The sequence below is a fragment of the Nicotiana tabacum genome, chromosome 4 (genome assembly GCF_000715075.1).
Source record: "Nicotiana tabacum cultivar K326 chromosome 4, ASM71507v2, whole genome shotgun sequence".
Taxonomy (NCBI): domain Eukaryota; kingdom Viridiplantae; phylum Streptophyta; class Magnoliopsida; order Solanales; family Solanaceae; genus Nicotiana; species Nicotiana tabacum.
The window spans coordinates 62,887,881-62,902,231 of record NC_134083.1 but is presented as its reverse complement, the minus strand read 5'-3'; the positions used below and the strand labels follow the sequence as shown (position 1 = coordinate 62,902,231).

At 37.3% G+C, this 14,351-nt stretch overlaps 2 protein-coding genes across 2 annotated transcripts; one reads left to right on the top strand and one right to left on the bottom strand.

Moving 5' to 3' along the window:
- Window positions 1–758: 758 nt before the first annotated feature.
- Window positions 759–1,952, bottom strand: LOC107782195 (uncharacterized). Its single transcript, XM_016603049.2, has 2 exons — window positions 1,045–1,952; window positions 759–916 (listed from the first exon to the last, which is right to left on the bottom strand). The coding sequence occupies exons 1-2, from the start codon at window positions 1,766–1,768 to the stop codon at window positions 831–833; spliced, it is 810 nt and encodes a 269-aa protein (XP_016458535.1). The 5' UTR covers window positions 1,769–1,952; the 3' UTR covers window positions 759–830.
- A 1,722-nt stretch (window positions 1,953–3,674) lies between these two features.
- Window positions 3,675–8,552, top strand: LOC142179946 (uncharacterized). The gene is made up of 8 exons (XM_075250848.1): window positions 3,675–3,838; window positions 4,580–4,676; window positions 5,325–5,478; window positions 5,882–6,187; window positions 6,429–6,520; window positions 6,820–7,002; window positions 7,141–7,824; window positions 8,253–8,552. Exons 1-8 carry the CDS (start codon window positions 3,675–3,677, stop codon window positions 8,550–8,552), a joined length of 1,980 nt encoding a protein of 659 aa, XP_075106949.1.
- The last annotated feature ends 5,799 nt before the right edge of the window (window positions 8,553–14,351 follow it).

The window sequence follows — 14,351 nt, the reverse complement described above, 5'->3', positions numbered from 1 at the left end:
GGCTTTTAAGCCAATCCAAACACCCTCTTAACCCTAAAATATATGCTCATATTTGTACATGTCCATATAATTCGGATTTCGGATCGGATTGAATTAAAATTATACCAATCTGAATGCAATCAGAATATCCGAACTTTTAAAAAATCTAACTCATATCTGATCCGAATATTCGAAATCCAAAATTCTAGAATCCGAAAAAATCCGAATAAAGTAGATCGGATTGGATTCTCGGATATCCGAAACCAAATGCACAGCCGCAGTGTCAAGAAGATACCTTGTAAAGAGTCGAGGAGGTAGAATCACCATGTTTTCTTCTCAAACCACGACTTCTTTTTTTTTTCTTTTTGTAGAATACTCTTTAGGCAAAATACCTTTTATAAACAAAGTTGTCTACTTTATAGCTTACTCAAAAATGAAATCCTAAAACTTAATGACCAAATTAAAATATACTCCCGCCGTCTCAAATGATTTGTTGAGAATTTTAAAAATAATTGTCTCATATTATTTGTCATTTTAAAAGTTTAAGATAAATTAATTATTTTTTTTTCAATTTACCCTTTTAGTAATTGTTCTTGAATATTACAAACACATCAATTATGAGGTGATGTTATGATTGTTCATATAAAAATAAGATATAAATATAGGTAAAATAGTCAAAACTTCTACTAATTAAATTGTAAAGAAGAAACATGAAAAATAATTTGAGACTAAAGAGAAACTTATATAATCACATTCTTACAGCACAACAATAATAACTAAGCCTTACTCTTAAACAAAGCTGGCTCACATTTTTACAGTAGTGTACAAGCCTGTTTTAATACCATAGATTATTAAATGCTCCATCTGCTTTGCTCTTCATAATAAGAGGGTCGTGGTACATCTTCAGATGTAGATCTTGGTAATAACATCGAACAATCTGGTCAAAGGCATAATTAACAATTAATTTTTAAAAAAAAATCTACTACTGATCACATAACAATTTCGAATTATTAATGACTAAAAATTGCATTAAGAACAAAAGTACAATGGATAATCAGCAGGTACCTTTTGATACTGTGCTATAGGATCTCTTGCAGTGTAGAATAGCAGCTTGGATCCCATCATTTTGCTCCAACAGTGAATCGTCTCTGCGATTCATCGGCGGCGTTGAAACTCCGGCAACGGATGCCGTCGACGGGCTCTTCCTTAGCTGTTTACGTACAGCAACTCGGTTCCCATGTTTCTCCTCCGATAATTTTCTGGGCGAGCTCAATAACTTAGTTTTGGGCACATCAGCTCTTTCAAATTCCGCCTCTCTCTCTTTCTGCAGTTTGCTTCTTAAACTGTTATCACTCGACAATATAGAGCTGACTGGAACATCCTTCACCTTGCGTTTTACAGTGATTCGCTTGCTCTGAGTCCTGGGCGAAAGTGTCTGTTTTTTATGCTTTGCCCTGGCAGTAGAAGAAACGTGATCAATACCAGATTTCTCCGGCTTTAACTTCTTTAAGCCCAAAATGAAGACACGAATCTTGGTACATGATCTGAGCATAGTAATTGGAGAATGAGGCTTCGAGTTGGAGTCTACTTTAGGGCGTTCGTCGCGCCCGGTGAACACCAAATGGAAGAAGGAGTTTTCATCGTCATCGCTTTCTTTATTAGTATCAACATTCGGGTTAGTTACGTAATCCATTCCATCGACGATATTCTTAACAGAATCAAAACGAGAGATAGTATCACAAATGGTGGCCGTATTAGGCCAGCATTTGAGTAGCTTAAAAGTTTTCATGTTATCAGAAGCAATGTAGGATAGTATGAGCAAAGAGAGTTTGAATGCAGAAGCCAAGAAAAACAAGGTGGAAATGTGAAGGAGACTATAAATAACGGCAAATTAGGCTCTGCTTCTGTTACACAGTGAGAATGGAGCTTTGTGAAAGCAGAGTTGATGTAAGCTTCTCTACTTTTGTGAGAGAGAAAAGACAGAAGTGAGGAATAATGCAAAGAACTTTGTTGGCTTCATCTTTTTATATACAGAGGACGTTGTGTCATCGTCATGTGATAACGTAGAGGTTACAACAATTTCTTTTCAATATAATATACACAAAACTCCTGTGTATTAACTAACAACAATAACAACAAATCCAGTGAAATTCTACAAGTGGAGTTTGAGGAGGATTGTATTTGTGGAAAAAAGGCATGACACGTGAGTTGTAATCAAGGTGACAAGACATGGTATATGGACCATCAATATAGCAACAAGTAATATTCTTAATTGGACGAGTTAAAGATTACAAGAATGCACGGGAGGAACACCCTCGGGGTTACACTGAGAAAAGAACCGAACCTGACAAATGTAAAAGGAGAAATAGGAGCGAAATGGATAAAGACCATTAAGAAGGGAAGATGCATGAACCTGTCATAAATAAGGAAGGGAAATCGATATATAATTACGGTTATGGGAGATCCTCATCTATAAATACTCTTGTTACAATTATACATGGTAACGGGTAATCAAGGCAATTAATGCCATTAACGAGCCCGGATTAAGTAAGAAAATCGTTATAATTGTATGCTCCTATATAAGAACTTAGACCTCATTTGTAATGGCATCTGATTTTTTATTAAAATTTATGCAATCATTCTTTACTTTATTCACAAGAAATTAAGAACTGCAATTCTGGGAGTGATTATCAATCTATTTCATATTTTCTTTCTTTGTCAATTATTTTCATTACTTGCTTTATTCTTCAAATTATTGGGAAAATGAAGTAAATCTTGGTTATCAGTAACCCGATTTCTTCTTGATATTGACTTTGACTGAGAAATCTATTTTTGGATAAAATAAATTGGTTCCGTTACCGGAAATTTGATAATCTGTTCACTTTTCAAACTTTATTTTTAACGACCAAATATGTCAACCGCTAACGAGAACGATCAACTGAACCAACAAGGTGGAACTCCACCACATCACACATCTACGGGATCCCCTCAGCAATCCCGTGAAAGTTCACCTGAAGATCTGCTTCACGCACTGATGGTCCGCATGGAGACGACCAAACCGTGGAGCAGGATGCCTTAAAATAATTGATTGCAGAACACGTGAACAGTGCACTGCAGGCTTTGGTCAGAAGATTACCCAACGCAGTGCAAACTCCTCCGCAAGTTAATACAACAACTTTGAAGAACTCGCGTTCAGGGCTTGATAACTCTAGAAGTGGAGAAATTTCCAATGAATCACGTGATGGAGGATCAGGCACACTGAATAATTCTAGTTTACAAATTTAGTGCTAACTATGCAGAAACAGCTGAAGGAGCAAAATGAGCGTATAGAGCAAATACGTGGCGTGCCTCCCGTGATCAAAGGTGCGGATATTGACAAGTATTTGCAGCAACCCTGAAAGCGAAGTGCATCAAGTTTTCCAATTCACAAAAAGTTTAAAATTCCTGATATTCCCAAATATGATGGAACGACTAACCCTCGGGATCACGTAACCGTGTTCACTACCGGCGTGAAAGGCAATGATTTAACCAAGCAGGAGATCGAATTAGTTTTGGTTAAAAAGTTTTGCAAAACACTCACAAAAGGAGCGTTAACATGCTATTCTCTTTTACCTAAATATTCCATTGATTCTTTTGCTGAGCTCGCAGATTTATTTATAAAAGCACATTCGGGAGCGCAAAAAATTGAAAAAAGGATGGAAGACATCTTCAAGGTTAAACAAGAGAGTATAGAATTGCTCAGAGAATTCGTGGATATATTCCAACGAGAGAGGATAATATTGCCACGAGTACCTGATAACTGGGCAGCTATGACATTCGCAAGCAACTTGAACGAGAAGAGTTCAGAAGCCACGAGGAGGTAGAATTGCGAGAATTTCCTGCAACAACTTGGAACGATGTGTACAATAAATATAATACGAAGCTGCAGACATGGGCGAAGGTACATAGCTTGAAGGGTTGTCAACTGACCACCCTTCGTCAAAAAATTACACTGTATATATGGGTAAAATATTAGATTTTAATTGTATATAACATATATTGAACAACCTTTTTCGGAGATTTTTTTTGCTTATTTCAAGTTTGAACACCCTAAATAAAATTCCTGGCTTCGCCACTGGCTACGGATAGAAGAAGATACGGTTACACAGCCAAGGGCCGAAGTAAGACTAGGTTCGAGACGCTCAAAATCAGAGAGGAAGTCCGGTAAAAACAGGTACGAGCCATATATGGGACATGCGGGGCGAGATTCTCGATCTAAATAGGAGAATGCACGATTTGATTCAAGATCAAGAAAAAAAGACGCGAGTTCTTCATTCAGGTTCAAAAAGGAGCGGGATTCCCGAATCAATGATTCAAGTACACAAACAAGAATAGGGGATTACGGTTTTAACATTAACACCTCCGAATTGGTAGTTGTTTTAAGAGATATGGGAGATAAGGTGCGATGGCTAAAAGAAATGAGATTATATTCAAACAAAAGAAACCCAGATTTTTGGTGCGAGTTTCATAATGATCATGGCCATAGAACAGTAGATTGCAGGCTTTTGCAAGGAGAGGTCGAATATTTATTGAAGCAAGGCTATCTTACTGATTTGTTCAGTGAGAAAGGGAGACAATCATACATGAAGAATAGACAAGAACCCCCAAAACCTCCATCACCAAAGAGAACAGTCAACGTCATAACCAGAGGAGATGAGGTCAATGTAGTAACATACACAACCGCGAAAAAGACATCAAAAGTTACTGTCACTCACGAAAAATAAGTCCACCAAGTCTTGGATGGCAACAATATAATATTTGACGATGAAGACGTAGACGACTTGATGATTCCTCACAACAATGCACTGGTAATATCTCTATTTGTACATGATACTAATGTAAAACGAGTTTTGATTGATCCAGGTAGATTAGTGAACATCATTTTACTGTGGGTGGTAAATGAAATGCAAGCTAATGATAAGGTCATACCAAAAGCACAGTCCTTGTTTGGGTTTAATAATTCAAGCGTTGTTACTAAAAGGGAAGTGGTATTTGCCACATTTGTAGAAGGGGTCATCAAAGATACAAAGTTCCAGATGATAATCGCGGACATGACCTATAGTATAATCTTGGGAAGACCATGGATTCATGATATGGATGTTGTCCCATCCACGTTGCATCAAGTTATCAAATTCCCTTCACAGTGGGGAATCCGACAAATCCGCGAAGATCAACAAGCTTCACGAAGTATTAACTCGGTGGTGATTGTAAACACAGTAGCCAATGATGGAGATGCGAAATAGAAATTATAGAATTCAGTTGAGGACACTGTTATTCATACCTCAACTGAAAACACACAAGGGCAGACTGATGTCAACTCAAGACCTGATGTGATTCAAGAGCCAGAGGAAAATGAGAACATTAAAACAACTATGGAGGAGCTCGAAGCTGTAATACTATTTGTCCCCTGGCTAGATAGAAAAGTTTATATCGGAGAAAATTTGAGCCCAGAAATGAAAGGTAAGTTAATTGAATTTTTACGTGCTAACGCAGATTGCTTTGCTTTGTCGCATTCAGATATGACAGGTATACCACCAGAGGTGTGACTCATAAGCTGAACAAGGATCCATTACACCGACCTGTCAAGCAAAACAAAAGGAAGCAAGGGTCCATCAAAAATCAAGTGATCCAGGATGAGGTACAAAAGCTTTTGAAAATTGGTTCAATACGAGTAGTAAAGTACCCTGACTGGTTAGCAAATACTGTTGTGGTTCCAAAAAAGAATTGAGAATGGCGAGTTTGTTAGATTATATTGATTTAAATAAGGTTTGTCCTAAGGATTCATTTCTTTTACCGCATATAAATCAATTAATTGATTCTATCGCATGTCATGAACTTTTAAGTTTTTTAGATGCATATTCAGCTTATAACCAGATAAAAATGGACCCTCTAGATGAGGAAAAAACTTCGTTTATCACAGACAGTGGGACTTACTGTTACAAAGTTATGCCATTTGGCTTGAAAAATGCTGGAGCTACATATCAGAGATTGGTGATTAAAATGTTTCAAGAACACCTAGGAAAAATCATGAAAGTCTACAAAGATGATATGTTGGTCGAGTCAACACAGGCAGAGGATCATTTTCAACATTTGTTTGAGACCTTTGAGATTCTCCGCAAGTACAACATGAAGTTAAACCCGAAAAAGTGCGTTTTTAGCATGGCTTCAGGTAAGTTTTTAGGTTTTCTTATTTCTAACAGAGGTATTGAAGTAAATCCCGCACAGATCAAAGCTATTGAGGAAATACCAGATATACTCACGATAAATAAAGAAGTGCAGAGATTAACAAGGGGATAGCAACTCTGGGAACATTTATATCAAAGTCATTAGAAAAAAGTTTTAAATTCTTTTCAGTGTTGAAAAAGAAAAATCAAATTGAATGGAATGATGAGTGCCAAAAAGCTCTGAAGGACCTAAATATGTATCCATCAAATTCACCTATGTTAGCCAAACCATAAGACGAAGAGAGATTGCTAATTACCTCGCTGTGTCAGAAGTCGTGGTAAGTGCGATATTGGCACGTGAATATAAAGGTAAATAATCTCAAATTTATTATGTTAGTAAGTCTTTACTAGATGCTGAGATACAGTATCCTCACCTAGAAAAACTTGCTTTAGCTTTAATTATGACATCAAGAAAGTTACGACCTTACTTTCAGTGTCATCCTATTTCTATTATAATTGCTTTCCCACTAATGAACATACTGCATAAACTAGAATTATTAGGTAAATTAGCTAAATGGCAATAGAACTCAGTGAATATGATATCATATATCAGCCTATAACTGCAATAAAATCGCAGGTGTTAGCATATTTTGTAGCGGATTTTAGCAAGAACCTTGTTCCTGAAGCAGAAAAAGAACTACAAGTATTTACCGGAGCTAATCCGGGGACTTGGACCCTATTTACTAACGGTTCCTCAAATGTTAAAGGAGAAGGTTTGGGTATTATTTTAATTCCACCCTTGGGTGAAGTCATAAGACAGGTAATAAAATGTTATCCAATCATTAACAATGAGGCAGAGTATGAAGCTGTGATTGCAGGCTTGGAACTGGTACGAGAACTTGGTATTGAATAAATTGTGATCAAAAGTGACTCACAACTGGTTTCTAATCAAATGCAGGGGACTTACGTGGCGAGAGAGACACAAATGCAGGAATATCTCGAAAAGGTACAAAAATTGCTTAGACAATTTCAGACATGGAAAGTCGTGCAAATACCTAAGGAGGAGAATGCAGAAGCAGACGCATTGGCAAATCTCGCATCTGTCGCAAATGCAACAAATACAGAAAATGTTGTTGTAGTACATTTGCTTTATTTAGCACTCGATCAAACCAAGAGTGAGATAAATTTCAATAATTTAACTTGGGATTGGAGAAACGAACTTGTGAACTTTTTGCAGGATGGTATATTACCCGAGGATAAGAATAAATCCCAATTGTTACGGTTGAAAGCTGCCCAATATTGCTTAATTTGCGGAAATTTATATCGTAAAATATTTGGTGGACCTTTAGCACGGTGCCTCGAACCATCACAAACGGAATATGTAATGAGAGAAGTACATGAGGGGCATTATGGCAATCACACTGGAGGGAGATCGTTGGTGAAGAAATTAATAAGAGCAAGATATTATTGGCCAAAAATGGAAGAAGAAGCAGAAAACTTCGTAACCAGGTATGATAAATGTCCACGATATGCCAATAACATGCATCGACCAGTGGAACTGTTGCATTCAGTTAAATCACCATGGCCCTTCATGAAATGGGGCATGGACATCGTAGGGTTTTTGCCTCAAGCTAAAGAAAAGGTACGATTTCTATTAATTTTGACGGATTATTTCGCAAAATTGGTAGAAGTAGGTGCCTTTAAACAGGTGCAAGAAAAGGAAGTTACAGATTTCATTTGGAGAAATATTATATGTCGATTTGGAGTTCCAAGGAGATCGTCCGTGACAATGGCCCACAATTCATAAGCGCAAAAGTCACTGAATTCTTTCAAAGTTGGCAGATTAAATGAATTACTTCCGCACCTTATTACCCAGCTGGCAATGAAAAAGCTGAGTCGACAAATAAGGTTATCATCAATAACTTTAAAAAATGATTGGAAGAATCAAAAGACAAATGGCCCGAAATACTACCAGGGGTGTTATGGGCTTACCGATTAACGGCAAAGACTAGTACGGGTGAGACTCTATTTTAACTTGTGTACGGATCAAAAGCTTTGATTTCGGTGGAGATAGGTGAACCAAGCACGAGGTACACGCATACCACTGAAGCAACAAATGAGGAAGATTTACGGGTAAATTTGGATTTGACAGAAGAAAGGAGAGAAGCAGCACTAATTCGAATGGCGGATCAAAAGCAGATGATTGAACGATATTATAACAGGAAAGCCAATTTGAGGTACGTCAAGATTGGGGAATTCGTCCTCAAAAAGATATTTCGGTCAACAAAAGCGGGAAATGCAGTAAAGTTGAGGCCAAATTGGGAAGACCCATATAGGATTAGAGGCATTGTTGGAAAAGGAGCGTACTAGTTGGATACCATGGATAGCAAGGTGTTACCATCAAATTGGAATGCAGTCCATCTGAAGAAGTAATACTTCTAAACGAGGTTAATACCCACGGTCAGGTATTATGCAAGTTCGATTTTATTTTGTTCATTTGAATTTTACTAACTATTTTAGATGATAGGCAAAAAGTTAGCCCGTACCAAATGATGATATTAAACCCGAAAGACACGCGAAATACTAAATTATTCCCGGTCTAGGTTACAACTTTTCTGATGAAAAAAGGGTTATGCAGTCATCATCTAAAAAATTATCTTCGAGTCCCGTTTCGTATTTTCTTTTTTAGGAAAAGGACCAAAAGAAATGAGTTGATCTAGCGTTCGAGATTTCATACTTTAATTCTCCAACACTGGGGGGACTATGCATATAGAAGATTACACAGGGAAGGAAGATGTATACCAAGGGCATAGTTCAGCCTGAATTAAAACCTTGAAGATTTTTCAAAGGCGTTCAAACTCACAAAAAGGATGCAAGATATTCTCACGAGCTTCTAGGTTAAGGTCATAAATTTAGTTGCGGGAAGATATACCCGAATTTGTAAACCTGCCATAAATGAACGTAATTATGAAAATATTGTACGAGCAATTATGAAAATGATGTACAAACTGACTTATTTGAGAGTTCAAAAAATAAAACTTCCTCAAATTATTTTTTGTTTTATATCTACTTCATGTTTTATTTTTTTGCACCAATATGAAAATGAGACGTCATCTTCATCAGTGTCGTTAATATAAAAGGGCCCTCTTTTATGAAAACCCGTGCATATTGAAGTCACGGTCTATTAAAGCATTCTAAGTGCAAGAATAAGCTCAAAAATTAAAAGAGCAGAAAGCATAATATGCGGCAAAAGCAATAAAGATATTTATATCATTACCCCAAAAAATCAGGGCAGTAAAACCTTCCAAAAATTATCCAAAAAATACAAGGGAATTCCAACCAAAAACTAACCAACAAACACTTTCAACAAAAAGTCGAGAAAGGGGAGAGCTAAGGAGCATCATCTATGGGAGAAAAAGGATCAACTTGAGAAGAAGAGGGTTGAACATCGGCTATATCAGGAGCAAGTCCATCTCCGTCACCCTTAGAACCTTCATCCTCAGGTGTAGAGAAGCTTTGATGCTACTGAGTCTGTTCAATTATTTCTCTAGCCTTTGCAATCTCAGCATTAAGGTCAAAACCTTCCTAGCTAGCTTCAGTTAAAGTCTCGAAGTGAGTGTTCAGAAAACCCAGCTAACATCAAGTGATGACTTATCTTCAGGGGCTCCATAATCCTTCTCCCACTGCTCGATCTCAGCTTTCAATTCTTGTTTTTCTACCTCCGAGGTTTCATAAGCTGTCTTCAAAGGAGCAAGAGAACTTTTAAGGAACTGAATCTTATTTGTAGAGGCACGAAGGTCTTCTTGAGCTTGGGTAAGTATCTGAACCAGATCACCCACATAAAGCTCTTTTTGATTAAGGAGTTCTTTCAAACTCCTTATCTCTTCAGTAGCCTTGGAATGTTGTTCAACAAAGGAGAATTTCAGTATGTCCTTATCTTTCTCAACTTGATTGGAAGAAGCTTTTAAAACCGCTAACTCAGTAGAGACCATCCTCAGTTGTTGTTCCAAAGCTCCTTTCTCCTCTGCAAGAACGTCTTTCTCCAGCTGAAGGCCTTCAAATTATTCTTTCCAGTTGTCAGCCTCAGTGTGCAACTCAATTACTTGCTGGTCAGTCCATGAAATCCTTTTCATAAGCTTTGTACCTGTCAAATTAATCTATAAAAAGACAAAAGAAGAGGAGTTATGAATGAGAAAAAAGAAAGGAAAGGAAGATAAATAAAGAAATACCTTAAGAGAAGAGTAAATGATGTCATTCATCAAAGTCAAAGAACTGTGACCCTCCAACTTCTTTTTTTTCCACAGGTCTTAGCAATCGTTTCAGCCACACATAGCTTGTCCAGATGTTTTCAACAAATTTCCACTATCGGGGACTTCAATCATAACTTTTTTCATACCCCGCCTACTGCTAGAAGGTTCAGCTTCTACACGAGGAATAGTAGGGGGCAACCATTCGGGCAACTCTAGGCAAAGAAACAAGGGGGGTTAACAGTAGGTGTAACAGACAACACTGGAAGGGAAGCAAGTGGCAGCTCTTCAAAAACATGCCTGAGTCCTTCTTCACCCTCAAAGCGATGGGCGAATAACCTTTCAATAGGACTTGAGGGAGGGGGGTTGTCTAAGTTACCAACATCTTCATCAGAAATTTCCAAAGGGACACTCTCCGACTCATCAACGAGTCTAAAGGGAATTGAACTTGGAGGGGGATCTTGAGAGACAGAGGTTTCATCATCTGAAACCACGCGTCTTCTGACACGCAATTTTCTCACCAAGGAACCTTCTTCGGCATCCTTTTCATCATCATACCCGCGGGCTTCAGTAGTTTTTCTCTTGGAGGAAGAAGCACTCAAAATCCGCTCTGGTGCAGAACTTACAGAAAGCCAGGCTGTGGGAACAGATGCGGGGCTGATGCCACGAATAGCAAACCCTAATAGAAAAAAAAGGGTGATGAAAAAGTTATATATGAACAAGTAAAGAGGGAAAGAAACCACGAGAATAAAAAGGTACCGTGAGTCTCACTTTCCAACCAAATTTCTCTGAAAGAAATTTTTAAGATCTTTTGTCCATGGGAGCAACAGTCAACATTTTTTCTATCCAACCACAGAAGTCAGGAATATCTTCGAAAACTTCCATGGTTGCTAAAGAAATAAATATACGATTCTGTAAAGGAACTCAAGACATCAAAGAAAGAAAAAGAGAAAAAAACACTTACGTGCAAAGTTCTATTTTTCTGGAAAAGGCATATTTTCTTCACCCACTAATCCACTGGTGGGGGCAGCAACAAATTGGGCATACCAGCCACGGTCACGATCATCCTCAAGACTGACTAAAACCCTTTTGCTTCTAGCCAGGAGAGAAAAGACACCTTCATAAAACAACTTTGGAGAGTAAAGGTGAAGTAACTGACGAAAGGTAAAAGGAGCGGAAATCAAATCCGACAAATAGCAAAGGCAAGCAACTGCCCTCCCCATGATAAGACCGATTTGACCAAGGCAGACATTAAAATAGCGACATAACTCAATGATCACTGGGTCAATGGGAGGTTTAAACCCTAAAGTGAAAGAATAGGTATAAACGAAAGAGAAGCCAACATGGCAAGAAGTGATTCTTTGGTTGGCACCATGAATTAAAACTGGGAAATCTAGTTTCCAATGGCATTCACGTCGAACTAAAGAAAGTAGACCAGGAGTGATCATACTTGGGTAGTGTTCAGCAGGGTTAAGGGGAGTTATCGAAGAAACTTAATTTTTCATGGCTTCACGATCTGACACATAGAAAAACTCTTGAGGAACAATCTCAGAAATTGTAGGCTCACGCATGGGTTCATTCTGATCCCTACTCTTAGAAGAAGATCTATTGATTAAAGGGGCTCTAGATCTAGAAGAAGATGGTCTGACAGAACTACTTTGAGAAGTAGACTGCGAGTAGATAACGAACCAAAACTGCGGAGTCTGCCACCTCTCCTACTCCTAGTACCGGCAGTAGAAGGATCAAGCTCATCAATGATCACAACTTTACGAGGGTCTGGTATTGAAGAAGACATGTTTAACAAAGAAAATACACATGAAAGATAGAGGAGTATGAATGAAGGTTAAGGAGATGAATACAGAGAAGAAGGAAGAGGATTTCAAAAAATCAAGTGTGATGAAGTATTTATAAGGAGAGGAAACCATCATCAAGTTTTATCATTATGAAGTGTCATAATAGAACCGTCACTTCGTGACTGATGCAGCCACAGAAAAATCCTAAAAAAGCGTTGAAAAATTGCAGAATCAATCAAGTTAAGCCACATGGCATGGGCATTAAATGGATGTGACGTACGTCACATCGATTCTAAAAAGAGCATTATGATACTCGAGAAACGGTGGCAAAGAATTCCTGCCATAAATACTTACCATTTTCTGAATATTCAGTATAGAATATTCAGAAAGTGGAGGACTATCTGTATTAGTAGAAAAAAGGCATGACACGTGGGCTATCATCAAGGTGACAAGGCGTGGTACGTGGACCATCAATATAATGACAAGTGACATTCTTAATTAGACGAATTAAAGAATGCAAGAAGGCACGGTAGGAACACCTTCGGGGTTACACTGAGAAAAGAACCGGACCTGACATCTGTAAAAGGAGAAACAAGAGCGGAATAGATAAAGACCATTAAGAAGGGAAGATGCACGAACCTGTCATAAATAAGGAAGGAAAATCGATATATAATTACGGTTACGGGAAATCCTCAGCCATAAATACTTTCGTTACAATTATATATGGTAACGGGTAATCAAGGCAATTAATGCCATTAACGAGCCCGAATTAAGTAAGAAAACCATTATAATTATATGCTCCTATATAGGACTTAGACCTCATTTGTAATGGCATCTGATTTTTTATTGAAATTTATGCAATCATTCTTTACTTTATTCATGAGGTTCTAACCGCAATTCTAGAGTGATTATCAATCTATTTTGTATTTTCTTTCTTTGTCAATTATTTTCATTACTCGCTTTATGCTTCAAAGTATTGGGAAAGTGAAGTAAATCTTGGTCATTAGTAACCCGATGTCTTCTTGATATTGACTTTGACCGAAAAATCTATTTTTAGGTGAAACAAGGGTATTGTGTACGCAGACCTTAGCCTACCTTACGAAGGTAGAGAGACAAAGAACCTCGGCGCTCCTACTGTATTATGTAGTGTGCTAATATTCCTATGCTACTGTGTATACATAGATTACGGACTACAGGTTAATTTCAGGGAAAATTAACAGTAAAAATTAGCGCATATGCTCAATTACAGTGTGATTTAGCTATACTTACAAATTGTATTGTATAATTTTTTAAGGAGCGAATTTTGTTAATGGATATTTTTTACTCCCCTTGGGTAATCATGTAAGTCTCGTTCTCAGACTTTTTCCTAAAACTAGCCTCAGGGTCTCGGCCTCCATTACAAGTACTCTGTGCAATTATTTAATTATAGCAAAAAATCTGAATATATTTTATGACTTATTTAAGCCGAATTTATGTGAATAATCTCAATCGATACATCCTCCGATTGTAGGACAAACAAAGAGAGCAAAGTTCTTTCCTTTACCTTTGCAAAGCTGAAAAATACAGCAAGAGACAAAGAGAAAGGAAGCAAAAGAAGAGTAGCATTTCGAGTAAAAGTGATTGAACAAATTTTTGGGCAGAGGAGCTCTGAAGAGAGTAGGATGGTAACGAGAAACTTCCAAAAAGAAAAGCAACACACATCCAAAAAGAAAAGACTCGTAAAAGAGAAAAAACGCAAGTAATATCTTTGTTTTTGACAGGGACTATAACCTTTTTTTAAAGCTTTTCTTTTCAGTCTGTGTTTACAATAAACCCACTTTATATCCTTTTGAAGGGAATAATCAGATAGGCTCGTTGCCTTAAAGGTTTGACTTGCTTCTTTCAACTGACCTGATTCCATCTTGTTTGTTCTAGGCATCATATTTTATTTGGGGAAGTCTGTCAAAAGCTAGTATAAAAGAAGATTTTGGTTTCCTAAAAATGTATTTATAAAGTGATAAAGAAAGGTGAGAGGAGGAAACGTGAAAAAAGAGGTCTGACTGAGCTACATATATATATATATATATATATATATATATATATATATATATATATATATATATATATATATATATATATATATAAAGAAG

Coding starts and splice junctions, on each gene's coding strand:
- LOC107782195 (XM_016603049.2), bottom strand. CDS start 1,768: ATGAAAACTTTTAAGCTACTCAAATGCTGGCCTAATACGGCCACCATT. Junction 917..1,044: donor CTATAGCACAGTATCAAAAG/GTACCTGCTGAT, acceptor GCCTTTGACCAG/ATTGTTCGATGTTATTACCA.
- LOC142179946 (XM_075250848.1), top strand. CDS start 3,675: ATGGAAGACATCTTCAAGGTTAAACAAGAGAGTATAGAATTGCTCAGA. Junction 6,188..6,428: donor CGTTTTTAGCATGGCTTCAG/GTAAGTTTTTAG, acceptor AAAGCTCTGAAG/GACCTAAATATGTATCCATC. Junction 6,521..6,819: donor TCGCTGTGTCAGAAGTCGTG/GTAAGTGCGATA, acceptor ATAAAATCGCAG/GTGTTAGCATATTTTGTAGC.